Raw genomic sequence first — 18,023 nt, 5'->3', positions numbered from 1 at the left:
AATGGGAAGTGGCACAAACCGCGTTGAATCTCAAACAGCAGATAGAACGAAGGCGTAGGCTAAGGCAGCTTGCCGAGGGACGACCGGCCGAGGGGTTGCCCGAAGGGAACCTAGGAGGTGTCACGGAGGTTGCGGAGGCAGAGATAGACGGAGAGAACTACATTGTCTACACTATTGTATGGCTGCCAGAAGGAGTCACGGAGGGTGCCGAAGGAGAACTCTACAGTTCGCCAGAATACCACCGCAGGGTAAGAAGCCGCGAAGAGTTGGTGGAATAAACAAGGCGAAGTCTAAACCTGATCGACGCTACCAGAGACTTGCTAAAGAATTTGTCCATTTCAGAGGACAACTTGAGGGAGACAACCAACCGGAGGGAGACAATGGAAGGTGACGGTATGACCGAAGGTGTCGAGGGAGCACAAGGGTACCGTACGGGAGGCAATTTGTTTGGTTCGGTGTCAGCAACTTTTTCCGGAGGACCCACGAGTGGAGGTTCAGTTGCAGGAGGCGGAGGATCACCAGGTACAAGCACACAAGGAATTAGAGGAGCGAGACCTAGCGGTGGGATGGCGAGTAAACAAAAATTGCCAAAGTTCACAGGGGAGGGCAAGGAAGACCCCTTACGGCACTGCCGTACATGTGAAACCATTTGGTCCGCCAACGGAGTAACAGACCAGGATGACTGGGTATAGCAGTTCCCAGCCACGTTACGAGGAGTTGCCATAGATTGGTACTCCGATGTGGACAAGCAAAAAGTGGCCACGTGGGCCAATCTACAGAAGGAGTTCACGGGGGAGTTTCGGTTGCTCCGTGATGACAATGAAATTGTAACGGAGATATACAGTACCAAACAAGGTACCAGGGAGACAGTACGGGCATACAGTCGGAGGCTGAAAGAACTCTTGGGTAAAATGGAAAGCCAACCCGCAGATGGATTGAAGAAACGATGGTTCGTTGAAGGGTTGAAATCCTCCCTACGGAGGAAGATGAAAATTGTACCCCCGACGTCATATGACGACGCTTATAATAGGGCGATGGACCTGGAGAGCGAACACAAAACATCAAAGAAGAAGAAAAGTAATAAATCCTCATCCGAAGACGATGACTCTTCACAGGAAAGCAGCAGCGACGACGAGGCTGGCAAACGGGTGCAAGCGCTCCAGAAAGACATGGAGCGAATGAGAAAGGAATTCAAAATAATGAGAAGCATTGGTTGGAACGAAGGGGACATATGGTGCACTGAGTGCAAAGAGGAAGGGCACACAAAGGGTACTTGCCAAAAGAAGGCATTCTGCGAGATTTGCCAAGTGATGGGACACTCCACCAAGGAGTGGCCATACAACATGAAATCCGAAGTACGCAAATGAACCAGGTGCTGTTCACGGAGCAGGCCACAACATCCGCACCAGCGAGTACCGGTCAACATACTAACACAATGGCATCATCTGGAGGATACTGGGACAATAGATGTGGCGGCGGAAGGAATAGCAACAATAACAATAACTGAAGCCGTATCCAGTATGACGCCAAGGGCTGGCCAATTATCCAATGTAGGGCCTGTAATCAGTGGGGGCACTTCACCTGTGATTGCACGAAGGAAGCCACCCCTCAGCACCTCTGCCGTTGGTGTGGGCCAGGTGACCATGAGGACGCAAATTGCCCGCAGGTAGGGGTTAATCTCCTCAACATTGAGAAGGCTGAGAATACTAGTGAGAAAGAAGTACTGGCGATCACCCGCGCCCAGACGAAAAAAGCCACTTATCTCGACCCCTGTACGGAGAAGGAGAGATTACGGGAGGCAAAGGCCAATATTGAACGTGAGACGACGACTGAACGACGGGACAACGAGGTGGCGAGTACATCATTCCGTACGGAAGCGGAAAATAACATCATTGGGCAAATCTTGCAGATAGAGGTGCCAATAAAGGTAAAAGACTTGCTAGACTCTATGCCACAATTGAGGACTGCCATCCTCACCAATGTGCAAAGCACCGCATTGTCGAGTGCACCACAGGTAGGGGTTCCCGCCACCATATCGTCGAGTGCACCATAGGTAGGGGTTCCCGCCACCGCTTCGAAGAGTACACAACAGGTGGAGGTTTCTGTCAGCCCTTCAACTGACCCGATGTTACTAGCCTTGAGCAGTGGTAGACACCCAGCTGTGGTAGAAATGGGTATCCGTGGGACCATTCTGAAGGACACCATTGTGGACGGGGGATCTGGGGTGAATGTACTACCAGAAGAAACATAGAAGCGGCTGGGGAAGCCCACCCTATGGCCACCCACATTCAACCTGGTGGGAGCGGACCAATACGGCATTAAGCCACTCGGCCTGTTGATGGCCCAGCAAGTGACAATTGGTACGCAACCATTCTTGTTAGATTTCGTGGTTATTCCCTCGAAGAAGAAAGGCTATGACGCCATCCTGGGGAGAGCGTGGTTGATCAACGTGAGGGTAAACCACAACTAGAAGAAAAATACACTTTCCATGGAGAAGGGAGGGCGGAAATATACCATTGACCTACACACCCAAGATGTCGGCGAAGAGCTCGCCTCTTCCAACTCGGACTCAGAGGACTCTAATAAAGGGGAAGGGGGTCCCGATGAAAGCAAGGGCAAGAATGCGATGGAGCCGAACAGTGAAGGGGTGCTCGAATTGGAGGGATGTTCTGAAGATGAGGTATGCTCACTTAACGGGCTCTTCCACTGGCAAATGGAGGATTATGAAATGTTCCAAAGCTACAGGCTCGAAGTAGAGGAACCAGAGCAACCAACAGAGGTGTACCTGCCGGAATACAAAGAATATTGGAAGGGAGACGCCCCAAACCCTGGCGACGTAGATAATCCGAAGAGTGTTGGCAACGATTGGAACCCTATGTGGAAGACCGCAGTCTTCAAAATCTTTATTATTCTTCTTCTTCTTATGTACGGGAAGGAGGTCGTGGTCCCTGTAGAATTTGTGGTTCCAGGTCTTTCGATGGCCATTGAAAATAGACTTGCCACCAACGGGCCCAAATTGAAACCCTACCACGCGAAGCGCGCAGGGGACCCGAGAGGCCGGACGGACACCCGAGAGCCCGAAGGGGGACCCGAGAGGATGGAAGGGGACCTAAGAGGCCGGGTAGGCGACTCGAGAGGCACAGGACAAAAGCAGGAGACTTTTGGGAGCCGAAGACTCTCTAGACAACTTTAAAAAAATAAAAAAATAAAAAAAATCCGTACGGTCAAAAAAAAAAAGAAAAAATTTGAAAAAAAAAAAAAACCGTACAGTCGTATGACAGCGACCGTACGATCAAAAAAAATTAATATATAAAAAAAAAAAAAGGGACGGACCTACGGTGGTAACATCGACAGCGACCACTGTGCGGTGGTAACACCGACGGTGACCACCGTGCGGTGGACCACCAGCGGTGGTAACATCGTATGGTGGACACCGGCGGTGGCACCCGCAACTACAAAGCCGCACAGCACGCAGCCCGCAGCCGCACAACTCACCCGCCCGCACACTCACGCGCCGAACAGCCCACAGCCGCACAGCGCGCTGCCCCTCGACCCCGCTGGGGCGTTGCCCCAGACCCCGCGAGGGGCGCTGCCCCTCGACCCCGCTGGGGGCGTTGCCCCCAGACCCCCAGTTTATTTTGAGCTACAAAAGACCATGGGAAGTGTTGTGGTTGTCCGTATTGTGAGAAAGAAGCCTGCAGCTAAGCATTGGCGGGGAAGCCATAAGCCGTAGAGGGAGACGGATTTGGAGGTTGGGAACAAACAGAGTTTGAGGGGAGGCATTGCAGGTCCGCGCAGTTGTATGACACCAGGGAGTTATTCAGTTCAGTTTTTAGCCTTTGGGGAGTGTGATGGAGGATTTGAGGTGTCTCCTAGCATTTGTGCCAGGAGATTTTGGTCACCTCCAGGTATGACTGGTACGCTTTGAGGAACTCGGAGTATGTCTCGGCTGGATGTGAGGTTGCCTTGGTGGATGCACAGAGGGCTCGGGAGGAGTTGACCACCAGGTTGGAGGCAATAGTCGCGTGAGACTTAGTTCAGCGTACCCAGGAGTTGGATGCCGGGAGAGTAGCACGGGTGGCTATCGAGGACAAATTGGCTAGGGAGATAGTATCAATTGAGTAGCAGTTGGTGGAAGCTGAGACTGAAAAACGTGTTTTGCAGACAAGTTTGGGTTAGGCACAGGAGGACTGTGATGGCAAAGGAAGCAATATTGGTGAAATCCGCACTTGAGCATCGGAGGGTAGTAGAAAAGGGTTTTCAGGCGAGGACGCAACAAGTGTATAAGATCCGGGCCTGACTAGCGTCAGGAGTTCTTGCCGTTCATCTCTATTTTGTATTAAGTTGTTGGAGTCGACTTCTTTTCTTGGGGGGGATGATGTTGACGGGAATAATCATTATGTTATGGTGTTATATTATGTTTATGTTGTCGTCGGTAATAATGAGTTACGGCGGTCAGTTAGTTAGCCGACGGGTAGGTAGTTGGAGTCGCGACGGTTGTGTCGCACCCCTTCGGGTATTATATATTGTGTACCTTTTCTTCGAAGTAGGATCATGTTGGTCGTGTTAGATGTAATGTTATAAGCACTTATTGTACATGGATTGTGGAATTAATACAGAGACTAATTATGAATAGAACATCTGATATACTTTGTCTGATATTTATGACATTATTCTGCATTATGATCTTTATGCCTTAAGTTATTCACCCGAGAGGGCAAACATTTGCCTCGAATATTATTTAAATATTCCTTATGCAAAGGTCAACCATTTTTACATGTCATAGCATTGTTTGTCTATTCAGTGCTTTGACGAAAATTGAAATCATAAATCATAAAATGGAGAAACTTAGCTGGTTTTTAAGTTATAAAAAAAAATAAAAAAAATCATTCTTGTTGATACTTTAGGCTGTGAAGCCTTCTTAGTGTTCCCAAGATGTTTGAGCGACTTCTGAAAGTCCTAGGACCATTGTGGGGACATTGTGATGTCTCCTCAATGTGGTTAATAGGGGGTTGTTTTAGAGATGTCCTTTTCTTTTGTAAGGCATCCTAAAGATGGCCACGCCTTATTGGTGGTGGTGGGGGTGGTAGGCTAAAGAGATGTTTGCCTCAGCCCCCATATCTTGGATTTCGAAACATGAGTTCTTTCCTTTGGAACAATTGCTTATTTTACATAGAATCAATATAATCATATCAAAAAAGGTTGAGTAGGCTACACAAAATGTTATATTTTACGATAAGGATTTGGTATATGACAAAACCCTTATGCTTCAATGTGTCTTTAGGATGGTTACAATATAAATCATGAGTACATGTTTTAGGGATACTAGGGGATGGAAGGGGAAGACAGTTAAAAAATATTGAAATTTAAAAATTATGGGAAAATCTCAATTATTCATATGATAAGACATTTACCATATTCATTATGTAATCCATAATTTGTGTTAGTTTTTACTTTCAGATTAATAATAAGAAACAAAAAGTAGATTTATAACTAGAATTGAATTAATTTCTGTTAGGTTATTCAACTTAGTAAATGACAGAGAGCAATCAAAATAGATGTAAAATGAGACAAGACAATATTACCCTGGGAAAACCTCTTATGAGGAAAAACCCAGCAAGAATAGATCCTCAGATCTGATTATGAATTTAGACAATATTCTGATTACACACTTATCTCTTTAGGAGGTCTGATATGGCCACACTAGCGCTGATATAGATGGCAGATCAGTATCAGGTCTGCACCTCAGATCTGCACTCTTGTCTCCATCAGACAGCAACCTGATCTGCACTTTTGATGCCTAACCCTTGACAGCAGTTCGCCCCTTTACTGGAGATGATCACACCTAACGTTTTACCCCTTGACAGCAGATGTGAATCGCTTTATGCACAGCAGATGACTGACTAAGTTTGCTATTCTTCAGAGCAGATTCGCATATGAGAGAGTAGATATGTGATGTGTAAATGAGGTCAAGTTGTTCTTTATTTATATGAGGCGAGGGACCTGTTTAAGGTCGACTTGACATCAATTCTTTTATTCCTTTTTCTTTTGAGCGAAGTGTCTTTTGTAATATAGGGTTGGCCCTATTAGAGGGAACACGTTTCCCTTAGGGTGGCGTGAGGTATAGGGTCGGCTTTATTAGAGAGTGGCGTGAGAAGGGCCCAGCCCTAAAGGATACACGTTATCCTTAGAAGAGATAAAGGGCCCAGCCCTTAAGGGCGGATTCCAATGTTGCCTTTAGGCAATTGGAATCCGCTCTTCACCCTAATTAAAACTAACAATTTGCATACTCAAATTTGACTTGAAATTAGTGGTCCCCGGAACTTTAACTTGACAAAATGTGACATGTTAAGAAGTACTTAAAACTCTTTGAAAAACCCGAATTTATGGGCAGGGTTTTGATTTTTGTTGTATACAATTCTTTGGTTTGTTTGTTCCATGTCACAAAAATACATAGACATGATAACATAAATAGTGAAAATAGTTTACAACACAATTTGACTCAACCCTATAGATTCAATCATATCAATGGTACTTCTAAGAAGAGATAGCCAATGAAGAAACATTTTATGTGGTTGAGATTATTTGTTATGATTGATTTTCCTTTGATTTTAGCATGATGCGAGAGTTCATGTCGCTTCTTATAACATGATAATGGAGCTTTCTTTTTCTAACAAGATGCAGCCTCAAGATCCCTAAAGAGTTTGACCACATAGGCCTTTAATTGTCTTTCTTTGAGCACTCTTCTTGAGTTGAATTTGATGAATTGGAGGAGGCTAGTTCCTTGCAAACTTCCCAATTCTTTTTATTTATTATAGATTTCCTTGCATTTTCAATGAAGAGTAAATTCATTTTCCAATTATGGTCAGCTTTGGTTGCTATTAGTGAAGAACAATCTAATAATGCATCATATGCCTTTTTACATAATGAGATGGTCATATAATTGAGTAAAAATTGTTGACTAATAATTAAATATCCTTGCTATCATTAGCACCAAATCAATTTTATCTATTGTTGGTTGGTTTCTATCAACTAGAAGGTGCAATGCTATCTCCTAGTAGTACACTCGCTGAGCCTACCATCAACAATATTGTTTGTAAGGTTCTTGATAATTTCCATGTGTACTATTCTTGATCTTTGAGCTAAGATTAAAGCATACAATCAATCCCATGATTTCTCATCTATGAGGTTCTAAGTTTTGGTTCAACATTGTTAATTCCATCCTAAGGCACTTAGTGAGCTATAGCATAGTTCACTTCTTGACCCTTCTTGGTTACTTGTATGGTGTCGGTTGTAACATTTTTGAGTTTTGAAATGCTTTGCAATAAATCCGCCCCATTCCTAGTATGGTTCTATAAAGTACTTGCCTCATAATAACTTTGCTTGATTCTAGTCATCTCATTACCATACTCACATGCTTATTTGAGTAGTGGTGTTCTTTAGCCATTACATGTCTATGGTGGACCTTGCGTTGATAGTCTCTCTTGTTTTATGCATGGATTCAAATAAGTAACCTTCTTTGCTTGAGCATGTTTGATGGCCTACACTTCCTCATCTTCAGTTCTATCAATTATGTTGATGTTTATGCCCTACTCTTGTTTGGGGCTGCTAGCATCATTATGGTCTCCGTGTCTACACTATCTATATATCAGTCCTGTACTACATTGATTTTTGGGACAGTCTCTTTCAAAATGTCCCAATCATTGCATTGTTAGTATTGTACAATATGTAGACAGGGGGATTCATTGTTTTGATGTCTATCATTATTATTTCTTTGGTTTGTGAAAGTGGAAGAGACACACCTTTGGTTGGATGCTCTCTTTATGTGAAAGATTGCTTGCATACTTATGTTATTCAAATTGTACATTCTTGATAGAGTGTTCTGTTATTTGGGAACTTGTGAAAAAAATCTTTGGGATGTTTGCTTGATGTGGCCTTCTAATAGCAATTCTTTGATACTTAAAATAGTGCTCTTGTATGCTTTCCCATCTTCTTGAGAGGGAGTCTATAGAATCTATATCAAACTAGAGATTTCGACTTTGCTTTCACTATGGCTGTGATATTGTTTTGATGGATTTCTAGGGTGGGCTTACTCTTGAACTCTTTTTCATTGCTGTGTTTCACAAACCTAATCGATTGTCTAGTTTCTTAGTTTTCTCCCTAACCATGTTGTCTGCTATTGGCTTTTTTGGGCTTTTTGGCATTAATCTCTTTGTATATGGCATCAATCCCCACTTTGTTCCTCTTCCTCTTGATAACACCTTTTTGTATATTGTTGTATCAATGCTTCAAGATCTCTTTTGGCATAGATATCTTTCAATATTATGTATTGCTTTCCTACGAGTCTAAGCAGATTATGCAACAGTTAATCATCCTCTTTGATTGGAACTATGCTACCCTGATTAACTTTGTGGGTACTTGGTTTGCTAGTGATTCTTCTCTTAAGTGATCCTGTATTGAATGTTTGCACATATACCTAAGATCTTGGGTGTGTTGATCTTTTGTTTGCCTTTGCGTATTTACTAATTCTTGTATTACTTCACTCATTTACTCTTACACATCTAGCTTGTTGTGTCATTGACATTAACTTTTCATGACTTTGACTTTGTTCAACCTGTCATTGCAAAGCCAATGGTGCTAGATGTCAACTCTTGAAACTACATTTACAAAATAAGAATGTCAGTTCATACAAAACATGATATCATGTATGGAACAATTGATGTTTGATTGTTTTATTTCAGAGGTAATGCACAATTACACTGCAAGCAGTACAAGGAGGATCTGTCATAAATTGTAAATCGATGCCTTTTCTTTGGTTGTGGAAGTTCTATTACAAGGCCAATGATTGTTGGTCAAGACTTAACTGTTGCTTTAATTGTTGACAAGCATTTAATAACTTATACTACCTTATCTGTCGATTAAAATAAGAAAACTAAGTTAGCATATGTAATATCCCTGATCAGGGTTATTGTATATTTCTAACTGATTTAACCCCACAGGAAACCAATATTTAAATCTTATTTCAAATCAGATCTACTGCAACAGATAATATACTAACAGCATATGCAGAAACAAATGATAAACCCTTGCAAGATTAACAAATGACATAGCATTCACAATAATTGTTAATCTACCCATTACAGTGTGAATTAGACTTACAGATAATTCAGTTTGCCAAAACTTTCAAGAGGGACCACAGCAATAATATTATCAGAAATATGGCAAATTTGTAGCAAACATAATTACAATTCCTAGGCGCTAAGAGAGCCACCTGAACAACAAATCAGTGAAGGCCAAATACAATCCTTCTATGAGCCTTTCGTGACTGTTTCAAGGGTTTGCTTCCTCTAACCAGCGATGGAAATCAGGGGGTTTCTGTCGTCCAATTTCTAATGATAGACAGATATGATGTCCAATCTATTCAAGTGAAATCAATGGATAAATAAGCACCTCTTCTTTCGAACACTGTCTTGATTAAATTTGCAATTTTAAGATTATTTTCCTTTCACCCCAAAATACGTGAGCACACTATCCTTGCCCAACATCATTATTGAAATGATCAGCTTATTGCATAACACCTATGGTCCTATAATCAGGAGGCCCAATGTAAACACATACACTTCCTTAAGTTACTTTCCTTCAACTCACAGGAAATGAAAAATGGGCTTCGGGTCAGTCCAGAATCTTATGGAAAAAGGGGACATGACAGCATAACATGTATTAACTCTTGTGCTGTATGCTTCCTTTGTTTCTGACCCTGATGGTCTTTTGCTTCCTTTGTTTGTTCCAGTCCTTGTGGGATGCGTTTCTCTTGCTGGTTGGCTGTTTTAGTGTTTGAGGGTTTGGCCCCTTGCGAAAGCCCATTTTTAGAAATATCAATTTTTTTTTATTAACATAACAACATGAGACCATCTACATGGTGTAACCAGCTTTTGCATTTTTTCCTTCTCTCAAAGGTATCTGAATAACATGGATATATGTGGCTTGACTGTGTTTAGTTTAAAGTTATCGTTGAGTAATAATTATGGATGGGCATGATATTCATGAGAAATGGTTATACAATTATAATCCTAAGGACTTTAACATGCTAAGCTGTGTGTCTCCTATAAGTTCCCTCATGTCAAATAAAATGTCACGATCTTAGAAAGGAGTGGGGAACTCATTTGTGATGTGGGTCACCGTTCTTGCATGGAATATGAGTTAATAATGTTGCCTTGTTATGATACTAATAAACCACAAATATGATAATGTGACAATTTAAAACAATATGATTATAAAGAGCATTGAGAATGTGATATTACAAATCTGGAATTGGATACATCTTTGCAATACAGTGATATACATAATTATTTTGTGTATCTGCACTCTGAATCAGAATGGCAGCACTTAAATAATCTATTTGTACACAATTATAGTAGCATTGAATGTTTATATTAGATTTGTTTTAATAAACTTTGAGTACATATTTTTTATTTATTTCATGAAACGAAAAAAGCAAGCACATAGATATGAAATGCTAAGAAACTGAAGTTATATGGTTAGTTTGAGTTCTACTGTGTTTTTCATACTGATATGCTGTACTCTTCTGTAGGTTTTATGAGGGAATTGTGCAATCATATGACTCAATACAAAAGAAGCATACAGTAAGCCACATCTTGTGGACCTACTTGTCATTGAGTGTTTGAATAACTTTTTCTGTTCTTTTCATTGTTTTATTTATCTTTTTTTTTTTATAAGGTTTTATATGATGATGGAGATGTCGAGGTACTTAGACTTCAAAAGGAGCGGTGGGAGCTGACTGATAATGATTTGTCGCTTGAAAGGGTGAGTATTGTAGGAATTTGATATAATCTAGGAATTACAATCTTCTAAATTGCTGAAATAATGATTCCTATATTTTATTGACATAATAATATTGTTATGTTGCAGCCGGCATTGGTATCTCCAAAAAGTTCAAAAAATGTTGAAGCCATGTAAGTATGCGTTAATTTTAATGATTCTATTTTTATACTGATTATGTAGTTAAGTCAGAAACATTTCCCTATTTGCCTCGTTTGATTGTAGCTATTTTATCACTTTTAAAAACCACTTCAAGCATTCCTTTTCATTTAGAGTTTCTGGTCTTCGTTGTTGAACTCATAGCAGTGGTTTGAACTTCTTTGACTGATAATAAGGAATGTTAATCAAAGCCCTTGTCCATGAATTTTTAACTGCTGTTGGTCTTAAATCCACATGCGAGAGGTATCTGATATGTGAAAATTGTCATGGGTGTGTCAATAAGCTTCAAACATATTAATTTGAAATATGATCTCCAAATTAACACAGGTCGCATGCTTAGCAGGACTTGAATCTGGGCAGTTATGATGGCAGTTGGTCTGCCTTTTTACAGACTGGTTCATGCTACATTATACATGAAGTAGAAACATATTTGGTAAATAATTCATTTTCTAGAAGTACAATCATCCCCAACCATCATGTACTGTTTTGCGAGTACATATCTTTCTGTTCCTAGCAGCTGTGAGCAGTTTTACCACAGTTGTTGATGTAGCATTCATCTGATTTATTTTCCTTCCAAAATCATTTTCTGTTACATTTCATATAAAGTCTACCAAAATCAGACATCTTGTGCCTGCTGTAAAATAACTTTCAGATGTTTTTAGATTTTTGTACTCACATGTGAAGGATTGATTTTCCGGTCAATCAATATGAATGCTTTTCATGCTAGGTGAAGTGAGAACAAGGAATTTATGAAATGCCAGAAAGATGGCAAATTCTGATCTCAGTTTCAAAAATTTCATGTTGTTTTCATTTAGACTGTGGCAAGTCCCTTTATTTTCAAGTACCATTTTCTTCTATGTTTAAGTAATAACTTTATTTTGCGGGTTTATTTCATTGTTAACTGATATGCTTCTTTATTAATTTTAACCTCTAAGCATTTCCTGGCAGATGGGTAATAATTGCATTATTTCGGGCATGTGATGTTTTCTCTACTGAGTGTCACTCAAGTCTTTGAAGCAGTTCCAGGCAGGATAAATGCCTTATGTGGTTTATGGTCATATCACACAAGGACTTGAATTGGGACATTCTTATCAAAAAGTGCAAATCTGGTGGTTCCTATTGTCCTTGTGCATAGGATCATCAGTTTCTTTAACTAAATTGTACTTTTGGTCTAATCTTTGTGTTATGATGTGCATTTGTTTGTATATCATAAGGTACAACTAGATTTTAAAATTATCAAAGCCGAAGGCATGGAAAGTTGACTGTAGAAAGGAAAATAAATATTTTCAGCATCTCTTTTTGATTTTATGTATTATACTAAAAGGAAAGGACAGAAAACCTTGGGGTCATGACATAAGAGTACCAGGCTTTGAACAAATGAAGACATGCTGTGTTAATGCTAGATCTTTTAATAACTTCTTATAGATGATTGCTCACTGACGAATTTCAGTCATTTTTGAAATTGAAGCTTCAGTCTTGTTTGTGGTTGTTAGTCCCTTCGCTCTTGCTAAATGGAGGAAATTCATTTGTGAAGTGCATGGCCAGAAGCATTTACTGTGATGTTTTATTACAAGCTTTGTTGCAATAGTATTTCATTGCATATAGCTTCTAAAGTTTATCTGAGAATCTGAGTACTGTGATTTGATTCTAGTGTCTTTAAAATAAAAATAAATAGGAAAATGGAAATTTCGCAATGTGTAGCCTTTTTTAATTTTCGAAGTATAATATAAGTCTTGCTTTTTTACCAATTTATCTTGCTTTCGGACGAGAGCAGGCCAGTGAAAGAAAGAACGCAAATGGGCGCTTTAGAAGGAAAAAAGGCAGTATCTTCTAATAAAAGGTAGTAGATGCGCACATGTGGTTATGGATTTGACATACATTTACTGTTTGCCTTATGGTTTTCTTTTTTGTGTTGTAGCAGAGGTTCTGTTTCTAAATCTACAAAGAAAGGTACATTCAAATCTCATTATAAGTCTAACGACAATGGTGTATCTCCTAAAAGCATGGAGCTTGATACATCTAGAGTAAAGGTTGGAGATCCCTTTTTGTCTATGGATGAAAAAAGTCAACCTTCTGGTGGCAAAAGGGGAAAAAGAAAGTCAGGTATATCTTCTTTGATAAGGCCAATATGTTTGACATTTGGTAGGTTGTCAAATTTTAATTTTTCCAATGAGGATTATATGGGAATGTAATGGTTTTTCTGAACCAGTTTGAGTGGTTAAGTTTTTCACTTCTAATTGGCTACTTATGTTTTCCCTGTCTCGTTCAAGAAACATCATATACTTCCTAGAAACCATCTTAGTCTTTTTATGGTACTTTCTATAATAGGTTTAGAGTAAACAAAAGGTATTGTTAGTACACATTGTATGGATGATTTAGGAGCCTTTGTTATTAGAAATATTACTTGGCCTCCAAGTAATGCTGTTCTCAGTGTCCTTCTCTATGAAGATTGAATTTATAAAATTTTGGAGATTAAGGAGAGGGCATTTGGCTTTGGGTGTGGTGTGGAGGTCTGTTATATCAGGGACTTAATTGAAGATGATGTTTTGTGTGGCTTCCTGATGCAGAGCTTGATACGTCTAGAGTAAAGGTTGGAAATCCCTTTTTGTCTATGGATGAAAAAACTCAACCTTCTGGTGGCAAAAGGGGAAAAAGAAAGTCAGGTATATCTTCTTTGATAAGGCCTATATGTTTGACATTTGGTAGGTTGTCAAATTTTAATTTTTCCAATGAGGATTATATGGGAATGTAATGTTTTTTCTGGACCAGTTTGAGTGGTTAAGTTTTTCAGTCCAAATTAGGTATTTGTGTTTTCCCTGTCTCATTCAAGAAACATCATATACTTCCTAGAAAGCATCTTACTCTTTTTATTGTACTTCCTATAATAGGTTTAGGGTAAACAAAAGGTATTGTTAGTACACAATATATATGATTCAGGGGCCTTTGTTATTAGACATATTACTTGGCCTCCAAGTAATGCTGCTCTCAGTGTCCTTCCCTATGAGCATTGAATTTATTAAATTTTGGAGATAGGAGAGGGCATTTGGCTTTGGGTGTGGTGTGGAGGTCTGTTATATCAGGGATTTAATTGAAGATGATATTTTGTGTGGTTTCCTGATGCAGAGCTTGATACGTCTAGAGTAAAGGTTGGAAATCCCTTTTTGTCTATGGATGAAAAAAGTCAACCATCTGGTGGCAAAAGGAGAAAAAGAAAGTCAGGTATATCTTCTTTGATAAGGCCAATATGTTTGATATTTTGTAGGTTGTCAAATTTTATTTTTTCCAATGAGGATTATATGGGAATGCAATGTTTTTTCTGAACCAGTTTGAGTGGGTAAGTTTTTCAGTCCTAATTAGGTACTTATGTTTTCCTTGTGTCGTTCAAGAAACATCATATGCTTCCTAGAAAACATCTTACTCTTTTTATTGTACTTCCTGAATAGGTTTAGGGTAAACAAAAAGGTATTGTTAGTACACAATATATGGATGATTCAGGGGCCTTTGTTATTAAAAATATTACTTGGCCTCCAAATAATGCTGTTCTCAGTGTCCTTCCCTATGAACATTTAATTTATAAAATTCTGGAGATTAAGGAGAGGGCATTTGGCTTTGGCTGTGGTGTGGAGGTCTGTTATATCAGGGACTTAATGGAAGATGATGTTTTGTGTGGTTTCCTGATGCAGAGCTTGATACAACTAGAGTAAAGGTTGGAGATCCGTTTTTGTCTATGGATGAAAAAAGTCAACCTTCTGTTGGCAAAAGGGGAAAAAGAAAGTCAGGTATTATCTTCTTTGATAAGTTCAATATGTTTGACATTTGGTAGGTTGTCAAATTTTAATTTTTCCAATGGGGATTATATGGGAATGTAATGGTTTTTCTGAACCAGTTTGAGTGGTTAAGTTTTTCAGTCCTAATTAGGTACTTATGTTTTCCCTGTCTCGTTCAAGAAACATCATATACTTCCTAGAAAGCATCTTGCTCTTTATATTGTACTTCCTAAAATAGGTTTAGTGTAAACAAAAGGTATTGTTAGTACACAATATATGGATGATTCAGGGGCCTTTGTTATTAGAAATATTGTTTGGCCTCCAAGTAATGCTGCTCTCAGTATCCTTCCCTATGAACATAGAATTTATAAAATTTGGAGATTAAGGAGAGGGCATTTGGCTTTGGGTGTGGTGTAGGTCTGTTATATGAGGGACTTAATTGAAGATGATGTTTTGTGTGGTTTCCTGATGCAGAGCTTGATACATCTAGAGTAAAGGTTGGAGATCCCTTTTTGTCTATGGATGAGAAAAGTCAACTATCTGGTGGCAAAAGGGGAAAAAGAAAGTCAGGTATATCTTCTTTGATAAGGTCAATATGCTTGACATTTGGTAGGTTGTCAAATTTTAATTTTTCCAATGAGGATTATATGGGAATGTAATGGTTTTTCTGAACCAGTTTGAGTGGTTAAGTTTTTCACTTCTAATTAGGTACTTATTTTTTCCCCGTCTCGTTCAAGAAACATCATATACTTCCTAGAAAGCATCTTACTCTTTATATTGTACTTCCTATAATAGGTTTAGTGTAAACAAAAGGTATTGTTAGTACACAATATATGGATGATTCAGGGGCCTTTGTTATTAGAAATATTGTTTGGCCTCCAAGTAATGCTGCTCTCAGTATCCTTCCCTATGAACATAGAATTTATAAAATTTGGAGATTAAGGAGAGGGCATTTGGCTTTGGGTGTGGTGTAGGTCTGTTATATGAGGGACTTAATTGAAGATGATGTTTTGTGTGGTTTCCTGATGCAGAGCTTGATACATCTAGAGTAAAGGTTGGAGATCCCTTTTTGTCTATGGATGAGAAAAGTCAACTATCTGGTGGCAAAAGGGGAAAAAGAAAGTCAGGTATATCTTCTTTGATAAGGTCAATATGCTTGACATTTGGTAGGCTGTCAAATTTTAATTTTTCCAATGAGGATTATATGGGAATGTAATGGTTTTTCTGAACCAGTTTGAGTGGTTAAGTTTTTCACTTCTAATTAGGTACTTATTTTTTCCCCGTCTCGTTCAAGAAACATCATATACTTCCTAGAAAGCATCTTACTCTTTATATTGTACTTCCTATAATAGGTTTAGTGTAAACAAAAGGTATTGTTAGTACACAATATATGGATGATTCAGGGGCCTTTGTTATTAGAAATATTGTTTGGCCTCCAGGTAATGCTGCTCTCAGTGTCCTTCCCTATGTACATTGAATTTATCAAATTTTGGAGATTAAGGAGAGGGCATTTGGCTTTGACTGTGGTGTGAAGGTCTGTTACATCAGGGACTTAATTGAAGACGATGTTTTGTGTGGTTTCCTGATGCAGACAAGAGGCTTTATTTGACTAGGGTGAGTTAGATTAGCAAATGAAATGGTAAAATTGAACAATGAAAAAGTATTATTTGCAATAGGGTGGTATCATGCACGGTCAGGTCTGTGACATTTCTTTTGGTCAAAGAACCTTTATTCACAGCTATTGATCTGCTGGTTATTGAACTAAAAACTTCATTGAATTGCTATAAATTTGGATTTGACATGGTTCTGTTACATATGCTATTTCCAAGATGTCCGAGAAGTGTTTAGAAAGTTCACTCCACTATGTTGATAAAATAGGTTGATCAGGTTCAAGGTTTTATTAAGAAAAGTATTTTCTAGACAAAAAGGCATTTTGGTTGGCACTTGTGTTTGCCCCGTAGGGTACATGTTCAGAATATGAAAGAATGCAAATAAAACATAACAGTACACATATGCACAATACATAGAGAACTCACAGATATATTCATTGATCACAAAGTTACAATGTATCTCCAAAATAGCATTTTCCAGTCCAACATCACATATCTCGAGGATAAGTACACAAACATATATAAGGGTGTCGATCGGCTGCAGGTGCCAACCGTTGGCAATCGTCGGCTAACCATTGACCCCTCAAGAACGACTTAACAAATACTAATTTACCCGACATCATCCCCCCCCAGAAAAGAAAGTCGTCTTCGGATGAGACACAACAAAATGGGGAATACAACTATACAAAATAAATCAAGGAGCTGGGGGCCGAGAGAGCGTCCTTGATGAAGAAGGGGCAGGTGTGGTATATGCAGCCAACTGCTCCCTCAACTAGTGGACTTGGTTGAGTTTGTCTGGAGATCCCTTTCGGCTAACAGCTGCCTCTCTTTGGCAGTCTTCACCATGAATTCTGACTCCATAACCTTCTTATGCTTATTATCCATCTCCTCCAAGATTGAAGTAAGGCTTGTTTCCACTGCTGCCTGCTCAGCCTTCTCGTGGTCCAACTGCTCCTCCAAGGTGATCATCGGAGCCCTCTGCTGGACTAGCTCCTCCTCTACCACTTGGAGCTGAGTGGCTAACTCCTCCCTAGCTGTAATAGTTGTCGCCCACCTGGCCTCAGCCCCTGCTGTTGAATGTTGGGCTCGTCGAAGCTCATAATATCCATCCCGTAATGCCTGCTCAACCCTCCTGAGCAAGGAGTGTATCCCACTCTCCCCAACTGGCTCCCGACACCTCCATTCCTCCAACATGGTAGGCGTCTTCGTAGCAAGCCATCCCTTGGAGTCAAAACATCTCACAAACTCCTTAGCACATCCCCCTATAGAAAACGCGAGCAGACACTCTACTGCTTGATGTGTCATCTCGAGCCAGTTCCTAGACCGAGGCCACCATCCTTCGTGCACCGACCTCCATATCCACCAAAAACTGCTCGACTGCACCCAAGGCACCGTGAGTCTCGGACACCACTTGCTGATTGGGCCCAAGAGCCCTGGACTCCCCTCCCAGCACAATCATATCATGTAGATTGGATTCCCCTCCTAGCACAACCATGTCATGCAAAGGGTCCATCTCCGACTCCCTCTGGTGGGAACTCTCTTCGTCCAAATCCACAATCTCTTGCTGTGGCAACACCCGTGGTTGTTGTTGTGAAGGAGGCGGAGGTCCAATGGGTGCCATGGGAGTTAGTTGATAGCAGTCCAACCA

At 40.0% G+C, this 18,023-nt stretch overlaps 1 protein-coding gene across 5 annotated transcripts in view; it reads left to right on the top strand.

The window, feature by feature from the left end:
• Positions 1-18,023, top strand: part of LOC131075087 (sister chromatid cohesion protein PDS5 homolog A) — a 180,509-nt gene that overhangs the window by 133,444 nt on the left and 29,042 nt on the right. For 2 of the 5 annotated variants that reach the window (XM_058011902.2, XM_058011904.2), the window contains exons 27-36: positions 10,592-10,643; positions 10,738-10,824; positions 10,930-10,973; positions 12,773-12,838; positions 12,917-13,101; positions 13,566-13,661; positions 14,122-14,217; positions 14,682-14,777; positions 15,240-15,335; positions 15,797-15,892. In XM_058011902.2, the coding sequence (XP_057867885.1) occupies positions 10,592-10,643; positions 10,738-10,824; positions 10,930-10,973; positions 12,773-12,838; positions 12,917-13,101; positions 13,566-13,661; positions 14,122-14,217; positions 14,682-14,777; positions 15,240-15,335; positions 15,797-15,892 (914 nt within the window). The remainder of the gene's footprint in view (positions 1-10,591; positions 10,644-10,737; positions 10,825-10,929; positions 10,974-12,772; positions 12,839-12,916; positions 13,102-13,565; positions 13,662-14,121; positions 14,218-14,681; positions 14,778-15,239; positions 15,336-15,796; positions 15,893-18,023) is intronic. The other 3 variants (XM_058011903.2, XM_058011906.2, XM_058011907.2) reach the window with 3 other exon arrangements.

The sequence above is a fragment of the Cryptomeria japonica genome, chromosome 3 (assembly GCF_030272615.1).
Source record: "Cryptomeria japonica chromosome 3, Sugi_1.0, whole genome shotgun sequence".
Classification (NCBI taxonomy): domain Eukaryota; kingdom Viridiplantae; phylum Streptophyta; class Pinopsida; order Cupressales; family Cupressaceae; genus Cryptomeria; species Cryptomeria japonica.
This window is presented reverse-complemented; position numbering and strand designations above follow the sequence as displayed.